Source organism: Triticum aestivum, chromosome 3D (assembly GCF_018294505.1).
Source record: "Triticum aestivum cultivar Chinese Spring chromosome 3D, IWGSC CS RefSeq v2.1, whole genome shotgun sequence".
Classification (NCBI taxonomy): domain Eukaryota; kingdom Viridiplantae; phylum Streptophyta; class Magnoliopsida; order Poales; family Poaceae; genus Triticum; species Triticum aestivum.
Window position 1 is genome coordinate 550,281,078 of NC_057802.1, and position 20,767 is coordinate 550,301,844.

At 45.1% G+C, this 20,767-nt stretch overlaps 3 protein-coding genes across 3 annotated transcripts; 1 reads left to right on the forward strand and 2 right to left on the reverse strand.

The window, feature by feature from the left end:
* Nucleotides 1-4,081: 4,081 nt before the first annotated feature.
* LOC123080410 (pre-mRNA-splicing factor CWC22 homolog) lies at nt 4,082-9,301 on the reverse strand. Its single transcript, XM_044503332.1, has 8 exons — nt 8,263-9,301; nt 7,432-7,554; nt 7,264-7,330; nt 6,205-6,308; nt 6,015-6,117; nt 5,613-5,908; nt 4,957-5,262; nt 4,082-4,866 (listed from the first exon to the last, which is right to left on the reverse strand). The coding sequence occupies exons 1-8, from the start codon at nt 9,265-9,267 to the stop codon at nt 4,534-4,536; spliced, it is 2,337 nt and encodes a 778-aa protein (XP_044359267.1). The 5' UTR covers nt 9,268-9,301; the 3' UTR covers nt 4,082-4,533.
* A 3,033-nt stretch (nt 9,302-12,334) lies between these two features.
* Nucleotides 12,335-15,990, reverse strand: LOC123080411 (F-box/kelch-repeat protein At1g67480). The gene is made up of 4 exons (XM_044503333.1): nt 15,740-15,990; nt 14,388-14,451; nt 13,436-14,301; nt 12,335-13,222 (listed from the first exon to the last, which is right to left on the reverse strand). The coding sequence occupies exons 3-4, from the start codon at nt 13,960-13,962 to the stop codon at nt 12,595-12,597; spliced, it is 1,155 nt and encodes a 384-aa protein (XP_044359268.1). The 5' UTR covers nt 13,963-14,301; nt 14,388-14,451; nt 15,740-15,990; the 3' UTR covers nt 12,335-12,594.
* A 3,208-nt stretch (nt 15,991-19,198) lies between these two features.
* LOC123075336 (uncharacterized) lies at nt 19,199-20,078 on the forward strand. Its single transcript, XM_044497969.1, has 2 exons — nt 19,199-19,631; nt 19,845-20,078. The coding sequence occupies exons 1-2, from the start codon at nt 19,344-19,346 to the stop codon at nt 19,899-19,901; spliced, it is 345 nt and encodes a 114-aa protein (XP_044353904.1). The 5' UTR covers nt 19,199-19,343; the 3' UTR covers nt 19,902-20,078.
* Nucleotides 20,079-20,767: the final 689 nt, after the last annotated feature.

Genomic DNA, 20,767 nt, shown 5'->3' on the forward strand with positions numbered 1-20,767 from the left:
CTACTTGAATAAGTGTTTTTCAATGAAGGACCTTGGAGAAGCTGCTTATATATTAGGCATCAAGATCTATAGAGATAGATCGAGACGCCTTATTGGTCTTTCACAAAGCACATACCTTGACAAGATATTTAAGAAGTTCAATATGGATCAGTCCAAGAAGGGGTTCTTGCCTGTATTGCAAGGTGTGAGATTGAGCACGGCTCAATGCCCGACCACGGCAGAAGATAGAGAAAAGATGAGTGTCATCCCCTATGCCTCGGCCATAGAGTCTATTATGTATGCCATGCTGTGTACTAGACCTGATGTAAACCTTGCCTTAAGTTTGGTAGGAAGGTACCAAAGTAATCCCGGCATGGAACACTGGACAGCGGTCAAGAACATCCTGAAGTACCTGAAAAGGACTAAGGATATGTTTCTCGTTTATGAAGGTGACGAAGAGCTCGTCGTAAAGGGTTACGTCGATGCTAGCTTCGACACAGATCTGGATGACTCTAAGTCACAAATCGGATACGTGTATATTTTGAATGGTGGGGCAGTCAGCTGGTGCAGTTGCAAGCAAAGCGTCGTGGCAGGATCTACATGTGAAGCGGAGTACATGGCACCCTCGGAGGCAGCACATGAAGCAATCTAGATGAAGGAGTTCATTGCCGACCTAGGAGTTATTCCCAATGCATCGGGGTCGATGACTCTCTTCTGTGACAACACTGGAGCTATTGCCCTTGCCAAGGAGCCCAGGTTTCACAAGAAGACCAGGCACATCAAGCGTCGCTTCAACTCCATTCGTGAAAATGTTCAAAATGGAGACATAGATATTTGTAAAGTGCATACGGATTTGAATGTCGCAGATCCGTTGACTAAACCTCTTCCACGGGCGAAACATGATCAACACCAGAACTCTATGGGTGTACGATTCATCACAATGTAACTAGATTATTGACTCTAGTGCAAGTGGGAGACTGTTGGAAATATGCCCTAGAGGCAATAATAAAATGGTTATTATTATATTTCCTTGTTCACGATAATTGTCTATTGTTCATGCTATAATTGTGTTATCCGGAAATCGTAATACATGTGTGAACACATAGACCATAACATGTCCCTAGTGAGCCTCTAGTTGACTAGCTCGTTGATCAATAGATGGTTATGTTTTCCTGACCATGGACATTAGATGTCATTGATAACGGGATCACATCATTAGGAGAATGATGTGATGGACAAGACCCAATCCTTAGCATAGCACTAGATCGTGTAGTTCGTTTGCTAAAGCTTTTCTAATGTCAAGTATCATTTCCTTAGACCATGAGATCGTGCAACTCCTGGATTCCGTAGGAATGCTTTGGGTGTACCAAACGTCACAACGTAACTGGGTGGCTATAAAGGTGCACTACAGGTATCTCCGAAAGTGTCTGTTGGGTTGGCACGGATCGAGACTAGGATTTGTCACTCCGTATGACGGAGAGGTATCTCTAGGCCCACTCGGTAATGCATCATCATAATGAGCTCAATGTGACTAAGTAGTTAGTCACGGGATCATGCATTACGGAACGAGTAAAGTGACTTTCCGGAAACGAGATTGAACGAGGTATTGGGATACCGACGATCGAATCTCGGGCAAGTAACGTACCGATTGACAAAGGGAATTGTATACGGGATTGCTTGAATCCTCGACATCGTGGTTCATCCGATGAGATCATCGTGGAACGTGCGGGAGCCAACATGGGTATCCAGATCCCGCTGTTGGTTATTGGCTAGAGAGGTGTCTCGGTCATGTCTGCATGATTCCCGAACCCGTAGGGTCTACACACTTAAGGTTCGATGACGCTAGGGTTATAAGGAAGGTTTGTATGTGATTACCAAATGTTGTTCGGAGTCCCGGATGAGATCCCGGACGTCACGAGGAGTTCCGGATTGGTCCAGAGGTGAAGATTTATATATGGGAAGTCATCATACGGTCACCGGAAATATTCGGGGGTATACCGGCATTGTACTGGGACCACCGGAGGGGTTCCGGGGGTCCACCGGGAGGGTCCACCTGCCCCGGAGGGCCTAATGGGCTGTAGGTGGAAGGGAACCAGCCCCTAAGTGGGCTGGGCGCCATCCCCCCCTAGGGCCCATGCGCCTAGGGTTGGGGCGAACCCTAAAGGGGGGCGCCCCCCTTGCTTGGGGGGCAAGCCCCCTCCCCCTTGGCCGCCGCCCCCCTCTAGATCTCATCTAGAGGGGCCGGCCCCCTTCTCCCTATAAATAGAGGGGTGGAGGGAGGGCTGCAGCAACACATCCAAGGCGCAACCCCTCCCCTCCCCAACACCTCTCCTCCTCCGCGTGAGCTTGGCGAAGCCCTGCCGGAGAACTGCCACTCCATCACCACCACGCCGTCGTGCTGCTGTTGGAGCCCTCTTCCTCAACCTCTCCCTCCTCCTTGCTGGATCAAGGTGCGGGAGACGTCACCGGGCTGCACGTGTGTTGAACGCGGAGGTGCCATTGTTCGGCGCTAGGATCGGAATCTACCGCGATCTGAATCGCTACGAGTACGACTCCCTCATCCGCGTTCTTGCAACGCTTCCGACTCGCGATCTTCAAAGGTATGAAGATGCACTCCCCTCTCGTTGCTAGTAAACTCCATAGATTGATCTTGGTGATGCGTAGAAAATTTTTAATTTCTGCAACGATCCCCAACAGCTTTGACATTGTTTTCATGCTTAGTTCACTGCTGATGCGTTTTGTAGCCTGCACCTTTTTCCGGCCCCTTGCATGTGTGACTCAACCGGGCCTGACTGAGCTAATGCAGACTAAAACTATGTTGTTCACATCGTTTGGTAGTCTGCATTGCATCAGTGGCCAGATTACGCATCCTAACAAGCACGACCAATGGGCTTCCCGCCGTCGTCGTCGCCACAGTCGACTTGCTTCCTTGCGCCGACACACCCCAAATGATTACCTCCGTAGTCGGAGCCGTATTGGCTGGCACGACATCACGCGGTGGGTCAGTGGCTGGTGACTGCGGCCTGGTGTAGATGGGGGCGACGCCCGGATTGCCGACATCATGTCAATGCCGGGCCTGTTGAGGTCACCACCCACCGGTCTTCGATGGCGTCGTTGCCAACGAGGATGGGGGTGACGTGCGGCTAGAGGTCGGCCACCGGAAAGCACGAAGCGGCGGTGAGAGAGAGGAAAGAAGGGAGAGAGGGGGTGTCGCGTGAATGCGAATGGGCGGTGATTGAAGAGAAAGGAGTATTTATGAGACGTCGAGTCGTCTCCCACGCTTCCCAATGCATGCAGGCGAGAGCCACACGTGGCTCACGAAAAACATGCGGGCCGAGAAATGCGTGCAGCCCAGCTTACCAGATGCCCGACTTTTGCACCGTGCGGGCCTGGTTGGGCCTCATGCAAACTGCCAAACGCATCGTACCCAAACATGGCTTCTGAATTTCAGTTGATTTGGAGTGTTTCCTATCCCCAAATTGTAAAAGAAACAATATCATATTTGTAATCATTCAAAAAAATCATACTTGGCCATTTCATAATGGACCTTGATAAGTGCCACAAGTATGGCACGAACACACGGGCAACTCCAAACATTTTTTATGGCAAATTTAGTGACGTGAGGATGGCAATTTTAGTTGTCAAGAATGGTACACAACTCTTTTTTCAGATGACAAGTTTCTTTTTCTTTTTGGATGGCAACTTTAGCTATAAAAAAGGGCAGGGCCCAGATGACAAGTTTCGTTTTCTTTTTGGATGGCAACTTTAGCTATAAAAAAGGGCAGGGCCGGAGTGCTTCGTGCCACACGTGTAGCACTCATCATTTGGGTTCATAATTTGAACACTGGGCTTATCTGCTTAGATACTTGAGCTCTTTGAAATTACAGTTCAGTCCCGGTCTTTCGTTGGTACGAGCATTTTAGTGAGCAAGTTATTGGGACCCGTTAAATTTTTAAAGGCTTGTGATAGATAAGTTGTGGAGGTGGTTCGAGTATTTGATGATCCTCCGTGCAATTACCTAACCCGGTAAAAGATCTTGATTGGCTATGGTGGTTCATCCACATTGAAGCCACCGCACCCCTAAGCGAAGCACAGACAAAAGTATGATAAGATTGAGAAGTCCTTCCATAAGACTTTCATCGTTCATATTATTATCCTTAGGCACAAAGAGTTTGGAGTTAAGTGGCGTTGCTGGAAAAAAATATACCAATGCTGTAGCAAACCAACATACAGACCGGTAAGGTAACAAATTCTTGAGCAGATACAAAACTCGGAAGGAGATACAAAACCTGTGTTGTCTAAAATTTACCAAGAAAAACCGAACTTCTTCCGGTTGGTGTGGCCTCGCTGCTTCGATAGTGAAGTCCTGGATTCAACAAGCACCAACAGCTAAATTCTGATTGATAAGTCCTGGATTCAACAAGCACCAACAGCTAAATTCTGATTGATACACATGCACACGCAACAGAGTCCAACTAGGCAGCTGATCCAAACACAACTGACGACGATGTGTTGCATCGAGTAAAGCTTTCTCCACCTGACTCCTCTCCCTTCCTACTTCTTCCTTCTCTTCCTTCGCTTTTTCTCGCTCTCATCGGAACTTGATTCCGACTGAGAACTGGACCCTGAATCGGAGCTTTCTCCGCTTGATTCCGACTCGGACGGGGAGGGAGGCTTTTGTTGCTGCATTATCATGCGGGGCATGTTCTTCAGGTACTCTCGCAGGCTCTCCGTGATGCCTCCCAGACCGATGGAGGTGAAGAAATTGATGGAGAATCTGGTGTTCTTTGGGTGGTCTCTTGGGAAGACCGACTCGAAGGATTCTTGCATGTTTGGATCATTTAGCCTCTCGTTGAGCAATCGTATACCAAGATGCTCTGACAATTCCTGCATGTGGAGCAACTTTTTCAGTTGTCTGCTATGGTGAAAGGCAAAGTGACATATAACAGGGAAGTAGCACGTTCATTTACAACATACCTGGAAGAGAATCTTTATGAAAATCCGGGAGGAAGACGTGGTGTCTTCCTCCGTCAACCGGATATAGGCCAAGACGTGCCAAGGGAGAGCATCAGTACCCAACAAATGCGCGAAGAACTTGGCGACATTCCTCAACTTGTTTGTTTCAAGACGATGAATCATCGAATACTGTTGCACGAAACATTTTTCAAAGTTTTCTTGAAAAACTTTATTAATCATGCAAAACCGCTGCCCTAATAAACCATAGTATCGAAGGTATGTCCTCTCTTGACTGCAACACTCGAGAAGCATGATGTTCAGCTCCATCTGTCAAATGATAAAACAAGTGAGTTTAGCTTTAAGGCCAATGGCATCTTCTGTGGATTTAGCATCAAACTATCAATAGAACACACAAGACGGAAAAACAAAGTCTGGCCATACAACGGGTAATCAGTTAAAATAAATGAGTGCAACGGAAAAAAATGCATTATTTGGCACAGTTGCAAAAGCTCATATCAGCAGAGATTCAAGTACAAATGCATGAAATCAACTCCAAAAAAAAACTTTGTACAGAAGGAAATGTAAGACAATACACACAAAGCGCAAATAAGAAGCAACTTAAACAAACAAAACTGCAATCAACATCAAATACCAAATCAGGAATATACAGTGCTTACCTCTTGCCCGGGTTCAAGTTTAATTTTTAGAAGCTTGTGACCAGCTTCTTCAAAATCAACACTGGACATGATTGTCAAATATATGGTTCTTCGAAGGTTGATAAGATTGGTCTCAGTTTTATCTCTTATCTCCATCTGCTCTTCATCCTCTTCATCATCTGATTCTTCTTCGTCCTCGCCATCAGAAGCATCATCAGACCCTTCTTCATCTTCATCATCTTCTCCCAGGATGCTTTTCTTTAGGTTCTCGTAGGCCTTCTCATCTTCAGCAAAGTTCGGGTTTACTCTGAAAACATCTGTAGGTTGAAAAGGTCAGGGCTATACCACACAAAAGTACAAATTTATCCACTCATGTGATGGAAATAACAGAGAACAATGCCTATTATTGAAATAAAACCTTACTTAGATTAGTCTCAGGGTCTAGTTCAGTTTCAAGGGACATATCATGAGTAAATTGGTCCTCCTGCTCCACAAGATCCAGTTCTGGCCGGATGGCTGGGAATCCCTTTACATAGGCAAAGAAATAATATAATCAGAATTTATTGTGCAAGTGCAGCAAAAGAGGCACCAGTTAGGACAACTATGCATTTACCTGAAATTTGGCCTTTCTAATAGCAAAAAGGCCTTCAATGAGAAACTGTACTCTCTTGTCTATTTCACCTTCATGAAGAATGCCTCGGAAACGTTCAAACATAGCTGCATAGATCAAGTGATATGTAAATACATTGAGAATTAAACACAACGAAATTGTGGGAAAGACTTGACGGAAATCAACAAGGAGACAAAAAATATTATATGACCAAAAGTTGTTTTTAAACCAAAATAGTTACAATTAACAACAAATATGGACAGACGATTTAGTTCAGAGGATATAAACTATCTGTTCTGTTAACGTTAAAAGCATCAAGGTCATTTTTCGCAGTATGCCCTCAAGATGCAGCTTAGTTAGTTTGAAAGTTTAAAATTTGAAATTTCACAAGCTTAAGGACGTAGAATTAGTTGACCTGAAAAAAAATGATGCTTGCCGGATCTTAAGAAGTCATTCAAGAGAGTCAGCCATCTAAGGAAACCAACAAATGCAGAAGGGGAGAGTGAGGCATGTCTCTACAACTAACAATAGCCGTAAATTTAGTAGTGGCAGTAGATTCATATAATTCACTAGTCAGGCCTTTCGACCCCTGGTCAGGCCCCTTTGACACTCATCATAAACTTCTAGCCATGCATAACTTAGACTCGATAGTCCACCCATTCAGAAATAATAATTTTCAGTTACATTTCATCATGTTTGGCCAAAATGTAGGTGTGCACCTTCAGTGCAAGTGCGTCAGAAACAATTTCCAGCGGTAAAAAAAATGAAGCGTATTTTCACAAGTGCTATTTCCGAACCAAAATTTTAATTTACCATGAAAGTGATATCTGCAGAGTCCATGTGTCATTGTAACGAATTGTAAGTGCCCAATTTTGTGTCAAACATTATAGTCAGTAGATTATGCTTCTAACTTATGTTTTCCAGAATGTACAAAGTCAAGAACACAAATATATATTTAGGTGACAGACAAATCTAGTCAAAAATTATATTTCCAGAACAACCAAATCCAGAACAAGGTTCCTACAGCTGCATTTACACTAAACGTTAATTTCAACAACTCACCATGAAGCCCCTGAGGAGTCAAGTCCTGCAATATTGCTCCGCATTCTTTCACAAACCCCACTGCCACCTGCCAGATGAGAGATATAACGTACATACTTCAGATATTTCTTTACAATAAGAGAGTACATACAAAGGATTACCGAATACTCCTGGAACTGAGCTACGCACCTCAACACTATCATCACTTGGATTATCAAGAAGTACAGTAAGAAGCTCCAGAGCCACAAGCTCATGCACAACCACCTGATTAACCAAGTGTGCTATGAACTTGGTTGCCGCAAGCAATTGGGGCTGCAATCAACAAGAGCTGCAGTGAGCATTTTATGCAGCGAAAAAAAAAGCAATTAAGTGCATGGGTAATTCTTCACCAGATATTTCAGCAGAATCATAAGACCCAACTCTAGACAACAAACAATGTTTGATCTTATATTCTTCACCAGATAATATCAGCAAAATCATAAGCCCCAACTCTAAACAACAAACAATGTTTGATCTTATATTCTTCACCAGATAATATCAGAAGAACCATAAGCCCCAACTCTAAACAGCAAACAATGTTTGATCTTATACTTTGAGAGTTCGATCCTAAATATCAAGTAAAAGATTGCCTTCATACATCAAATGCATACCGCATACATTCGGATTCATACATCATCAAACATACAACGATCCTGAATGCAGAGCACAAGTTTACCATATGTAATTATGGATACAGATTATATCTTAGGTTCATACATACAACTACATTGTTCTTTCTTACTTAACCTGCTGTAACCAACATTGTTCTTTTTACAGACTACTACTAAGAATCATCAGGATAGCTCATCTGATGAATGGTTAGGCTACAAAAATGGCAGAAACCTTGATTGGGGTTTGGGTGTAGGTAAACAAGCATAAATTACTAACATAGTATATCAACATAATTTGAAAATGAGTACCAGGTAGCCAGTAAGTATCAATTCTTACATGACAAGCTAAAAGAACGACCGAGTAACTCACCTTGTCATTTCTCTTATAGGCCCTCTTGAGCTGAAGCATGACACGTACGAGCAGCAGCCGACCAATCTCAGGGAACTTGGTATTGACAACCGCAACCAGCGCCGCAAACACATCTGTAAACCCAGGTGAAGCCATTTGCGACTTTATGCAAGACTGGCAGAAGAGGCCCCGCCCGCGAACCAGGTTCTCGGCCAACAGCTCCGGCACGAGATTCTTGATATTGGTGGCATTCACCTTGTTGACCAGCCCATTGATGCTCTTCTTGAGAGCATCCCACGTGAGCCTCTGGTACTCGGGGCTCGCCTTGTCCTCCACATCCCGCAGCATCTGCGCCATGCGGAAAGGCGGGATGTAGATCCCTCCCGTGCGGCCGGGGATCATCTCCGGCAGCGGCGGTGGGGGTGGCAGTGGTGGCGTCGGCTCCTTCCTCTCGGGGCTGGCCCGGCGCTCCTCGCGGCCACGGTCCTCCCCCCGCCTCCTAGAGGCCTCATCACGGCGGTGACGCCTCCGGCGGTCGTCGGGTGAGGATCCCGACTCGGAGCTGGGGCTCCGGCGGCGGCGCCGCCGGTCCCGGTCGCGGTCGCGCTTGCTGCCGCGACGGTCGTCCCTCCCGTCGTCGGAATCCCTGGGACGCCTGCGCCGGCGGTCGCCCTCCTTCTCGTCGTCGGAAGCCCTAGGCCGCCTCGCCCGGCGGCCGTCCTCCTCCTCCCCGTCGGAAACCCTAGCGCGCGAGCGCGGGGGGTCGTCGGCCTTGCTGGGCTTGGCGACTCCGTTGTCCTCCGAGGGCTTGGGGTCGTGGCGGCGGCGGCGGTCGGCATCGCGGTCGGGCGGGGAAGCCCTAGATCTGCGGCGGCGGCGGTCGGCGTCGCGGTCGGGGGAGGGGGAAGGGGACGGGGACGGCGACGGGCGGGGCTTGCGGTGGTCGCCGCGGCGCGGGGAGCCGTCGCGGTGCCGGCGGCGGCGGGGCGGGGAGGCGGCGGGCGAGGCGGGGGCGGAGGCGGTCATCGCGCGATGTCCAATCCCCTAGGATTCTAGCGAGGGGAGCGGGGTTGGGTTTTTTTTTCCGTCGGGTAAAGAAGCGGGAGAATATATCCGGTGATAATGATACCGACTCTGCGAAAAGTCCATTGTGCACCCGAGCTCAACAGTAAACTCGAAAAACTTTTTTAAAATGTTCAAAAAAATCTGAATTTTTTTAGGGTAAACTTTATCAAATGTTCTAAAGGTTTGCAAAATTTCAGCTCGAAATCACATTCGTACAAGTCGTGGCAAAAAAAACAAAATCAGTACTCCAAAATGCTTTTGGAAATAACATTTTTGAAGCACCAATTTTGTTTTTTTTCTGTGACTTCCACGAATGTTTTTTTGTGATGAAATTTTGTGAGCATTGAGAACTTTTGTCAATGTTTGCACCCAAAAAAATTCAGATTTTTTCGAAATGTTTTTCATTTTTTTTTTATTTTACTGTTCATCCCGAGCTCAAATGAGCTCGGGAGCAGATTAGCCGCGTCCCCGACTCTGGCTGCTCTCACGCTCCTATCCTATTTTAAAACGGTCAAGTTTAAAGGCCTATTCGGTTTATAGAAATTTTCAATCGAAATAATAGTAGGAAAAATAACATTGATGCTATAGAACTGACACCAGATTTTTAAGCAATTCGACCGAACACCCTTAGTCATGTCGGATCATGCGTACGAATTCTAAAGCGTTCGCTTCCACGTACCCTTCTGAGTGAACTACGAAGTTCACGACAAAAATGGTTCGCTCCGGATAACAATATGAGTGAACATATCCGGGGTGAAAACTTTAGTTTTTAGAGCATGACAATTTTCACCTTTTTGGGTTAATGTAGCACGGCGGTTCCTTTTAGCCAGCATGGCAATTTCTGAAAGGCAATTTTCACTTTAGTACATGGCAATTCCCTATAAGTTATCCGTTTCATATGGCAATTCTAAAGTGTTTGTTGGGGGTAAAAAAAAATCAGCGAATTAATCCGTTCTCTGTCTAGGGGAACGATCGTTAACTCAGATTACCCCCTTGAGCGGGCATCAGATGTATATTAGCGTCCATGACCTAGATGTTGTAGAATTGAAATGCCTTCTTCACTTCAATCTTTAGAAACTTCTCATGAGATCAGGTCCAATGCTAAGAGCCCTTATAAATTAGGTCAATGTGAACACAATCCTAAAGATTCTATTATCCTACTAGGTTTCTATGGAACAAATGACATACTCAGAAGACAATCCCGTAGGAAGAAATCATATGGGAATCCCGATCCTACTAATTGAATGAGCCCTAACTGTTTCAAAAAGGTTTCAATTTTTTTTTACAAATGTTCACAATAAACGTGTCTACAATCCCTAAAAGTTCATATCGGAATTTAAATACTCATATAAAAAGAAAATTGACAAATCCATAGTTGATTAGTGTCATTTTGCTTTTGTCTTTTTTTTTACACTATTCATGCTAGATTTGAGGGGCAAGATTGTGATTTTGCAGAAAAAACTGATTTGTCACCTGAAAAGCTAGTCAACGGGTCAAACTGTATATAATGTCAACATAATACATCATCAAACGCACCTTGAATTTCTCACGCAACCCAGGTAGGACCTTTGAGACCGCTTGGATTTGATCACCGGATGCAAGACCAAGACGACACTCGAATCTAATACATAGTGGCTGAGTGGGTTTTTTATGTAGACTACAGGCATTGAGTGCTCACGCACTGTGATTTCAGTGGAAATAACAACAAAAATTGAAGTAGACAATGCAACTAAGTTAAAATTTCATGTGGTATCTTTGCCGAGGTGTGGTCCTGGCAAAGGACAACCTTACTCGATGCAGTTGACAGGGAAGCAAGAAGTGTTGTTTCTTTCATATTGATGAAACAATTAAATAGCTTTTCTTTTTAGAAGTGTTGTTTCTGTCATATTGATGACAATGAAGAAAGAAGTGTTGACGCGATCTACAACAAAACTCCAAACAAGAAAAATGTATACAACAAAACTCCAAAAATCCAAGCCCTTTTCTTTTATAACCGTCAACTTCAAATATCCAAAATGGACCAAGACTGGTGTACAAAAAAAAAGTGAATTGCATTACTAAAAAATACTCCTTGTCAACTGCTTGTTGCCCAGAAGAGACTTTGTTGTCCTAAGGGAATGGAGGCCTTGTGGTAATCAACATCATGGTACATAATCAAGCATTGGTTCTAAAATTCCTTGATAAATTTTACAACCATGCAAACATTCAGTGGGTTAACTTGCTTTGGGAATCAAACACGTTGGGCTCATACCACATGCTGAAAAATCTTGTGGTTCGGTCTGAATTTCTGAACAGTACGCTGCCTATACTCCTACACCAAATCTGAAGATATTTCGGTTCAGAACCTTTATTCCATAGATGACCCAAGGCTTCTCTTCAATTTGCCACTATCTCCTGAAGCTCACGCTGAATATGTGAGCCTCATTATTAGCAAACCTTCCAGCATTGAGGAGTTAACTGATTTGGACACCTCATCCGGAACAAAAAAGGTGATTTGGACACCTGGTCATATCCATGGGGATCGGGCCAAGTTGCAAATAAAACTCAAGGTCTTAATGTGGCTATTACTTATTGACAGGCTGAACACTAGGAATATGCTCAAAAAAAGACACTATCAGATTGGCAATGAGTTGAGATGTGCCCAATGTGATTGGGATGCTCCAGGATTGAGGTAGTCAAAGGGCTAAACAAAACCATTCTGCAAAAGTGTTTTTTTAGTTCTTCTTTATTACTGCTCGGAACATTTGGAAGGAGAGGAAGAAAACAATTACATTTTCAACAACATAAATCCTTGCAGCAGAGCATGGTTAGAAAGAACAAAGGCTGATCTCACTTGGCTAAAATATAGAGTATCCTCTGATCTCAGTGATTTCACTTCTTTTGTCAACTACCTCTAGTTCCTGTTTTGTTTACAAATCTCTGAACCAATGCGAGGATACATATTCCCACACTCATTCTATTAAAATTTAATATAGCATAGTAGGAGCCTTTCCTACTATTTCAAAGTAAAAAAAAATTACTCAAAAAAGACTGTAAATTGAAGGTTCTATAATCAAATAGTATTTCAATACAACTGAGAACAGAGTACATTATGGCAAGGTCCACTGTCAGCAAGCAACCGAATGAACTGAAGCATGAACATTCTATTACTGGGTGGAGCAACAAGCGGATATAAACCCTAGCAAGTAGGAGCAAACGATAAACCAAACAAAGCCCGATCTTAACTGCGGAAGATGAGGCAGGTAGTAAACTTCGGTATCATCCTTCAGCGACCCCCGAGCTAGAGCATCAGGCTTTGATGGTCACGGTACACAAGCATCGTCCCGACGGCCTGAGGTTAGACGTGCACCATTCAGAGCCTGTTGGCGCGGCAGGATCATACATCAGCGTCTGGTACCCGGGTTCTTCCTCCAGTGAGAAGAGCAGCAGCTTCCCATCATGTATACCGAGAGAAAACCGCGTGCTAGAACTACCAGTAAGCGGCACTGGAACCTTCTTCCAGGAATTGTCTGCTGGCTCAAAAATCGCCAGAGACCTCTGGTTCTTCCACTCGATGCAGAAGAGCTTCTCACCAAGAACAGCATGAGCCGTGACCATTACACAGCCATTCCTAAACTCACCCCAGGCATTGCTATTTGTATCGTACACGTCAATGTAACGGGAGTTACCAATTGTGAAGCTCGAACGGCCACCCATGACGTACATCTTGCCTTCAAAGCTACACCCAAAGCAACCCCATCTCGGCCTGCGAAGGCCCTCAATCAACGTCCATTTATTTTGTTCTGGGTCATAAACTTCGACACTTGATAAACTATCACCACTGGGACCAAATCCACCAGCGACATATATCACACCGTTGACCTCTGCACACGCGAAGTCGCAACGAGCGACATTCATCTTAGAAAGGGCGGTCCACCTGCGGAATCAGAGGATAAATGAGCTGGTCCAACATTCAATAAAATGTTGAGGACTTGAGTATTGTTCTGCATTTGAACATTGTACATATCACCAAGTTACTATTGTTAATTCATTCACATTATTTGAAAAAACAAGGTGAAGTTCTAAAGTTTGTCAGACTAATAAGATGCATTTAATTTTTCTGATGAATGAGGATCCACAAGAAACATACCGATTGAGGAAACAATCATACTGGTAAACCTCATCAGAAACAAATTCCTTGCCATGGTCAGCAGCATAGCCAGCAATGACGATGAGCTTCCCATCAAGGACAACCACACCAAACCCAGCCTTGGTTGGTCCAGGCATAGGCGGAAGAGGGGTGTTCTTTTGCCCCTGACATCCCAAAACCTCCCAATGAGAACCCTTTGCTTGAGCATCAGCGGTCAAGACATACACACACTCGTCAAGCTTCTGAACCTCTTTCCTTACAGCAATTAATTCTTTGCTCTCCAGGAATGACATCCACCTCTTGGAAACTCCACCCATGACAGGGAAATGAGTTCGAGGAACAAGGGCAAGACATATCTTTGCCAGGTCTTCTGGCAAGCCAGGGATTAAAGCACAATACTGATCGCAATCCCCTTGTGGCGTAAAGCAGAAGGAAAGTTCTGGCCTTGGGGACTTGAGCTGCATTGTAGCACGCAGGAATGTCTGTGGTTGAACAAACTGTTCCCGTGTACCAACGATTGTAACCATTGCAAAATGTGGCAGCAAGCAGCTCAATGTTTGCCTCCCCTTCTTAGCCAATAGTACTGAAAACCTTTGGCTTATTTATGAACCTTAGTAGATACTATAAATAGCAATGGCTCGAATGGAACGATTCGTGAAATCCGTCTCCTATGGGAATGGTAAGAGACAAGGGTTTGAATGATGCTGAAATGACGTTCTTCAACTTTGATGTCTCTGTTTTAGTTATTCTTGCTGTATCAGCCATCCGATGAGAATTTTTGGAATTGTTTTCCCTGATTGAATCAGCGCTTGTCTCCTTATTGATGAAGTAGAAACCGTTTCCTCCCTTGCGCATTGCCTTAATATCTATATCCACAGAACATAAATATAAAAATATCAGCTAAATTTGCAGTCAAAGTTGCTAGGAACAAATAGGTGCAAGATATATATACCTTTGGCCATATAATCGTTTTACTATTAGCCAGCAGTAGTGTCCATCTCTGCGAGTCTAATTGCCTGCAGTCAGCATACAAAACGATTTAGCACCAAGTAGGAACTGTAGAACTAGAAGCAATCCTGTGATACTGTTTGGGCAACTCCAAAGTAACACCAGTAAAACAACATAACAGAATATTCATTGCAGCAGCTTTGTTTAATATTAGTCACTAGAGAATGGAAAGGAACACAAACTGTCAAACTCCGCCTTTTAACAACAGAAGCAGTTTTTCTATGACACCCACAGTGTGAAGAGGATCTCCAATTTTAAAATTGATGTGAACATGTCAATGCTGTCATGATCTTCATATGAGCAATTGCTTAAAACACATAATGCTCTGCAGGTGAAATGGACATCTAATTCTAGGAGACACAAGAACTTCCTGAGGTTTGACACTACCAACAGATAGAGCAAATATAGACTAGTCCATCGTCATGTACGGTAAGAAAAAAATGAATCTCTCTGCCATGACACAAACAAATACTCCCTCTGTTCACTTTTATAAGGCCTTGAAGACATTTCAGACAGGGTGCAAAGTAGCTCATTTTCAGTTGTCTGAAACGACAAGTGAACGGAGGGAGTAGCTGTTTCTAGCATGAGAGGAACTACGGATCAGTTATAACTCATAAGGTCCCGTAGCAGAAATCATGTCGAAACATTTATTGCTGGAACAAATTACTGTGTATAACAAGCTAGAAAAGCCATCTTTTAAAACGCAGCTGAAGCAAGTTATTGTGACGAACCAATTAACCTTTACTACAATAATAAAAGGATAGAGCAGAACTGATCCATATGTCGTTTGATAAGTATAGCATAGACTAGCCAAACAAAATTTAACTTTTACACGGTAGGTTCCCAAGCAAATCAAATTGTCAGTTGGAACCAGTCTGAATCAGTCAACAGCTAGAGGACAGCACAGGATTCGACTCTACTCTGAACAAGTTGACCATTAAAATAAGGATCATGGCCTCCAGGAAAACTGGAGCGGCTGACTTCAGATCTACTTCAAATTTAGACAACAGCACAGAAGTAATTCGCCATTGAGAACATATAAATGGACATGGGGATCTGAGACTCGACCATGATAGCAAACTGAAATCTCGGCCTAGGAATTAATGCCGGAGCCAATCGGACAAGCAGAAATTGGGGCGAGAAGGCTGAGACTGCCCCTAGAAAAATCTCAACTTTTTTGCAGGGAAACGACAAGGCAAGGTTTCCCGAATCCGGGAAGAGCCCGTCGATTCTGCGCCGGAGCGGGAGATGTGCAGGCAGATCAAACAGTGGATTCGAGCAAGAAGGATGTATTACCTGAAATGGGAAAACGGAGCCCAATCCGACGAATCCCAAGCTGTGGAAGGAGGAGCAGCGGCAGCAGGTGCAGATTGGGCACACGAGGAGGAAATCGGAGGGGATGATTGGGGAGGCGGTGGGTGGAACCGTGTGAGACTCAGACTAGGGCTTCGTATAAAAGGTTTCTTTATATGGGGGTGTATGGATGGGATGGAGATAGAGATGACGCGCTTGTGGAAGCTCACAGCGGGGTGAACTCGGACAGTGAAAGATACGATTCTACTGCTGGCTGTTCCTCGCTAGCTTTTGGTTCCATCGCTCTCAGCGTCAGCAATTGTGGATAAATATTCACAAAGTCCATTAAAACGTGGCTTGTACCGATTTGCGGTACGCGTTCACAAATCCCAACCTCCGTCTTAGATTACTTGTCTTAGATTTTTGTAGATACTGACACTAAAATGTGTCTACATACGGATCCGAGACAAAAAATTTAGGATGGAGCTTCTAACATTTCTTTAAATCAAAAGTATATACACATTTAGTGTGTTTATTCACTCGTTTTAGTCTGTTCATGGTTCATATTGAAATATTCAAAACGTCTTATATTTATGAATGGAGGGAGTACAACACAAGGTTGTGAAATACAATGTGCAGTACAGGTACAAGGTCCTAGCAATTCTTTCACTAGTAGTAATTCTTCCAAATTTCTCTTCAAGCCAGGGAGTGTCTCCGAATTGGGCATCCCAAATGTCTGTGGAGTTTCATGTCCATTCATGGACATCGATAGGGGAGCCGATCATTCAACTGCATGCATAATTGTCTCTTCATTTCAAACGGAGTTGCACAAATAAAGACGGAATTTATACAAACCGAACGATATTCATATTCATTGAATTTCTAAATATTTTAAAACCAAAAGGACGGAATTTAATGAAGTTCAACTAAACCTGACAAAATTTAAACTAAACTAGGTGAGATACTGGATGGTGTCCTAGTACGCATGGCCGCCTTGGTCGGCGACACCTCCATCATGGTCCTTCCAACGGCGTAAGGCCGCGTACGGGTCATGGCAGCCCTGATCGGTCGTCGCTAGGCTCGCGGCGCAACTGGTCGGCTGCCTCTAGTGTCTGCCTGTCTGGTGCAGGTGCTCGGACGTGTTATCCTGGCGGTGACGGTCGCCCGCAGACGTTGCCCCGGCATACCAGCCCCCGCCCATGGTGAGGGCACGGACGTCGCGCTCGTAGTCGACCAACCCTATTTCGAAGAGTTGCTCGTTGATCCAGCGATGACGTTGGGCGGACGTCTGCGTGATTGTTAGAGACGGGTCCTCGGCCCATGCCAACATGAGGCCGGGGCCAGCAAGACGTCTGAATTCATGAATGCGGCATGATGCGCTGGTCCTAGCTCCTGACTTGTGGTTACTTTGTCTCTTTATTCTTCATTTGATATACCGTATTGCTTTGTTTAAGTTTTTACTTATTGTTGTTACCGTCTTTACTAGATACTTGACTCACCTTGCTTTAGCAATTGTTAGGCCCACATTTATATTTCGTAGTTGCCTAAAATTCCTAATAAGTAATCATTGTGTCTATTCATCTCTCTAGGTCCATCTCGAACCTTTCACCAACCTTGATGGTTGCATTATACCCCCTCCAGACAGAAATACTTGTCAGAAGAATAATGGATGTATCTAGACGTATTTTATTTCCAGATACATCCATCTTTATCCATTTCCTTGACAAGTATTTCCGGACGGAGAACAGTAGCAGAATAAGACATTGCCACTATAAAAGATGGTTAATTAGCAGACCCTGAAACACATCTGAATCAGGAGACATCTACTTGGACAGCGGTTGGAGTCCTCAACATAGGACGACAGAACTTGTTCTCGGACAAGACTATGGGCTCACTAAAGCCTTCGGTGCTCATGTCCTACAATCTCTTAGCATTAATACTACTCCCTCCGTTCACTTTTGTAAGTCGTTTCAGACAACTCAAAATAGTCCGTTTTGCACATTGTCTGAAATGTCTTCAAGGTCTTATAAAAGTGAACAGAGAAATAGTTCAACACACTATAGAAAAACAAACACAATCAACATTCTACACATCGACTGATCTTGAAGCTCAAAGCAAACCATGGATTTCCACACACTGCCACATCTAGCAAGCTCAAAGCATACCATGGAGTTCAACACACTCTCACATCTAGCAAGCTCAAAGCAAACCATGGAGGTCTAACACACTACCACATCGAGCTATTGACCATACTTGTGTACTATCATACTACACATTGAAAACATGTTGTGGAGCTTAGGCTCCTGGGCACCTCCTTATTTAGCCATTCATTTCTGCATCATTATTCGTGAAAGTACTTTTCTCTTTTTCATTTCTCTCATATAAAACAACATAAGAACTTCAAACTTTGCAGCATAATAAAACATTCTAACTAGAACGTGGGGAAAAACTTTCGGATTTTTTCATGCATCATAAATACTAAAAAAGATCAAACATATCTCATTTTGTATATTTATGTCGGACCAAAGAATCTGAAAGTTTTTTCCCACATTGTAGTAAGAATGTTTTGTTACCTTGCAAAGTTTGAAGTTCATATGTTGTTTTGTTTTGAAGAAATAAAAAAGAGAAAAATTAAGGTAGTAAGTTACTCCCATAATATAAAAACGTTTTTCAAGCTATGTTTGAAAAACGCTCATATATTGTGGGACAAAAAGAGTAGTTGTGTAGCACAAATCTCAAAGCAATATTGGAGGGTAAGGATAAAAGGTGTCCGGAAGCCTAAGCTTCAAAAATCCACATCCCACTACATATACCGTGATCAACATCAAAACCAACATGAACAACATCAATGCCGACAAATAGAACTTAGCATGCTACCAGAACATCACGACTACCATTTGATTTACCACATACTCATAGATCTAATCTCGAAGAATAAGGAGGGGGAGTGATTGAACTTACAGTCATCAGTGGAGCAACGTGGAGGCACGGATGGCAAGCGTCTCTGGACACAACAAACCAACCTGTGGTTGGATGGTTAGAGGGATAGTGGTATCCCCAGCCCATCAGTGTTCAAGTCCTGGTGCTTGTATTATTCCTGGATTTATTTCAGCATTTCCGGCGATGCGCTTTCAGTGGAAGGAGACCCCGTCGACGACGAGGCGCTTACCGTGACTTCGTAAATCTCAAGATGATATGACGGCTCAGTCTCTCGAAGATGCTCATATGATAGAGTATGTGTGTGCGCGTTTATAGGGGTGAATGTATGCGCATATGTATGAGCGCTTGCGTCTGTACTGTGTTATAAAAAAAAGCATCTCTTAACACACAGCCGATGTCAAAAACACTGCCTCAAACAATTGAGTTTTTTTCTAACCGGATAACCGCACGATCTCAGGGTTTTCAGGGCATTTCCCCCTGACGTGGTGTGCGTGAGTGACCACCCCAATCAACCAATTCCGGTGAGAATCTGGTAGCCATGATGCGGTATTCGTGCGCCATCGCACAATCCTTAAAAGTCTTCAACTTGGCAATAGATGAATGATCAGCCTCACGACGAATCCACGTCGCAGTTCATAACGGCCGCGCCTCTTGCTACGTCGTCGGCATGGTTTCCACGTCGGGGACGGTTGCCATCGTCGTCGTCATCCTGACCGTGCTGGTGGCACCGGCGAGCTGCCGCCGGGCACTAGTGGCTGCCAACAACGGGTCCGGGAGGGAGATCGAGGCTGCAGACCAGTGCGTGCGCGGCTGCGTCGGGGAGATGCTGGCGTGCCAGCAGGCGTGGGCCGGCTGCGCGGCCATGTCGTCGCGGCGGCAGACGACGAGCCAGCGGCAGCGGAGCGTTCCGTGCGGCTACGGCGGCTGCGAGGACGAGTACCTTGGCTGCATCGACGTATGCTAGTTGATAATTAAGCTCGTGTTTCAAGTGCCATATGTGTGAATCTATCTCTAGTTATCTACTCATCAGATCATAATCTTCTTGTGCGTCCAGTATGAGATGCAATTACTGAACATCATAATTTCAAGATGGACCAAGCGATCGATCTAATTCGGTTTGCTATTTCCCAGTTGCCTCATAAATTATCTTGCATCGCTGGATTTCCAGGAGCAGCAGCGTAGGCTGAGGCGGGGGCGACATGACTGGCTGCAGCTTCTCCGGTGAGGCCTCACCAGAGAAGGAACACCATGCATGGCCGCGACGTTGCCGGTGGAGGTTCGTTGTGTCTCCTACCCGGTGTGACCGCCGTCGTGAGATCGTAGCTGGCCTGAATTGTAGGAGAAGAAGAAGAAGCAAACTGAGCGAGAGAGAGTAGCAGGAAAAGAGTTCAGATATGCATTTCTTTCTTCAGACTTAATTGGTTCAGTTACAGAACCTGGCTACATAGCCCTTGCTCACGCACACGGCCGACACGGCACTTGCCACCCTGCGCTAGGCCACACAATAATTAACACTCACGCCACACACTTCGCCGCCGTGTTACTCCTCTCTGACCAATGGCGCTTACCTCTGTCTAAGGCGGGTTGTGGCGCATGACAAGGTTGAGGGGGAGCAGGTTGATCGGTGCAGGGTGGCAAACGTTTGTGGTCGAGATGGTGTCACCGTAAGTAATAAGATAAACGTTTGTGGCCGGCAGGCTGGCCGAAGCTTTGGGTCGGTCGCGCCGCGCGCGTTCGGTCAACACGATCGTGTGTCTCTCGTGTATGATCCTCAACTTTTTTTCTTCATCTCATCTTCTTCCCCCCTCGATGGCTGGCCTGACCTCCTCCCTTTCTTCTTTCTCTTCTCAACTTCTCTAATCCCGGCGAGCAACCACCAGCCGGTGAGTTCGAGCGTTGCCGTGTCCCCCCGCGCCCCGCTGCATCCCCACCCCCCTTCCCCCGCGCGCCCCGTTGATAACCACTGTTTTTTTGGGCTCACCGCGTGCTTCAACAGGCCGTCTGCATGACGACAACTGAGGGAGGTCGCCATGGCCGTGCACGACAGGGCAAGCACCGGATGCTACGGCCGGCAAGCCAGCAGGTGCGACC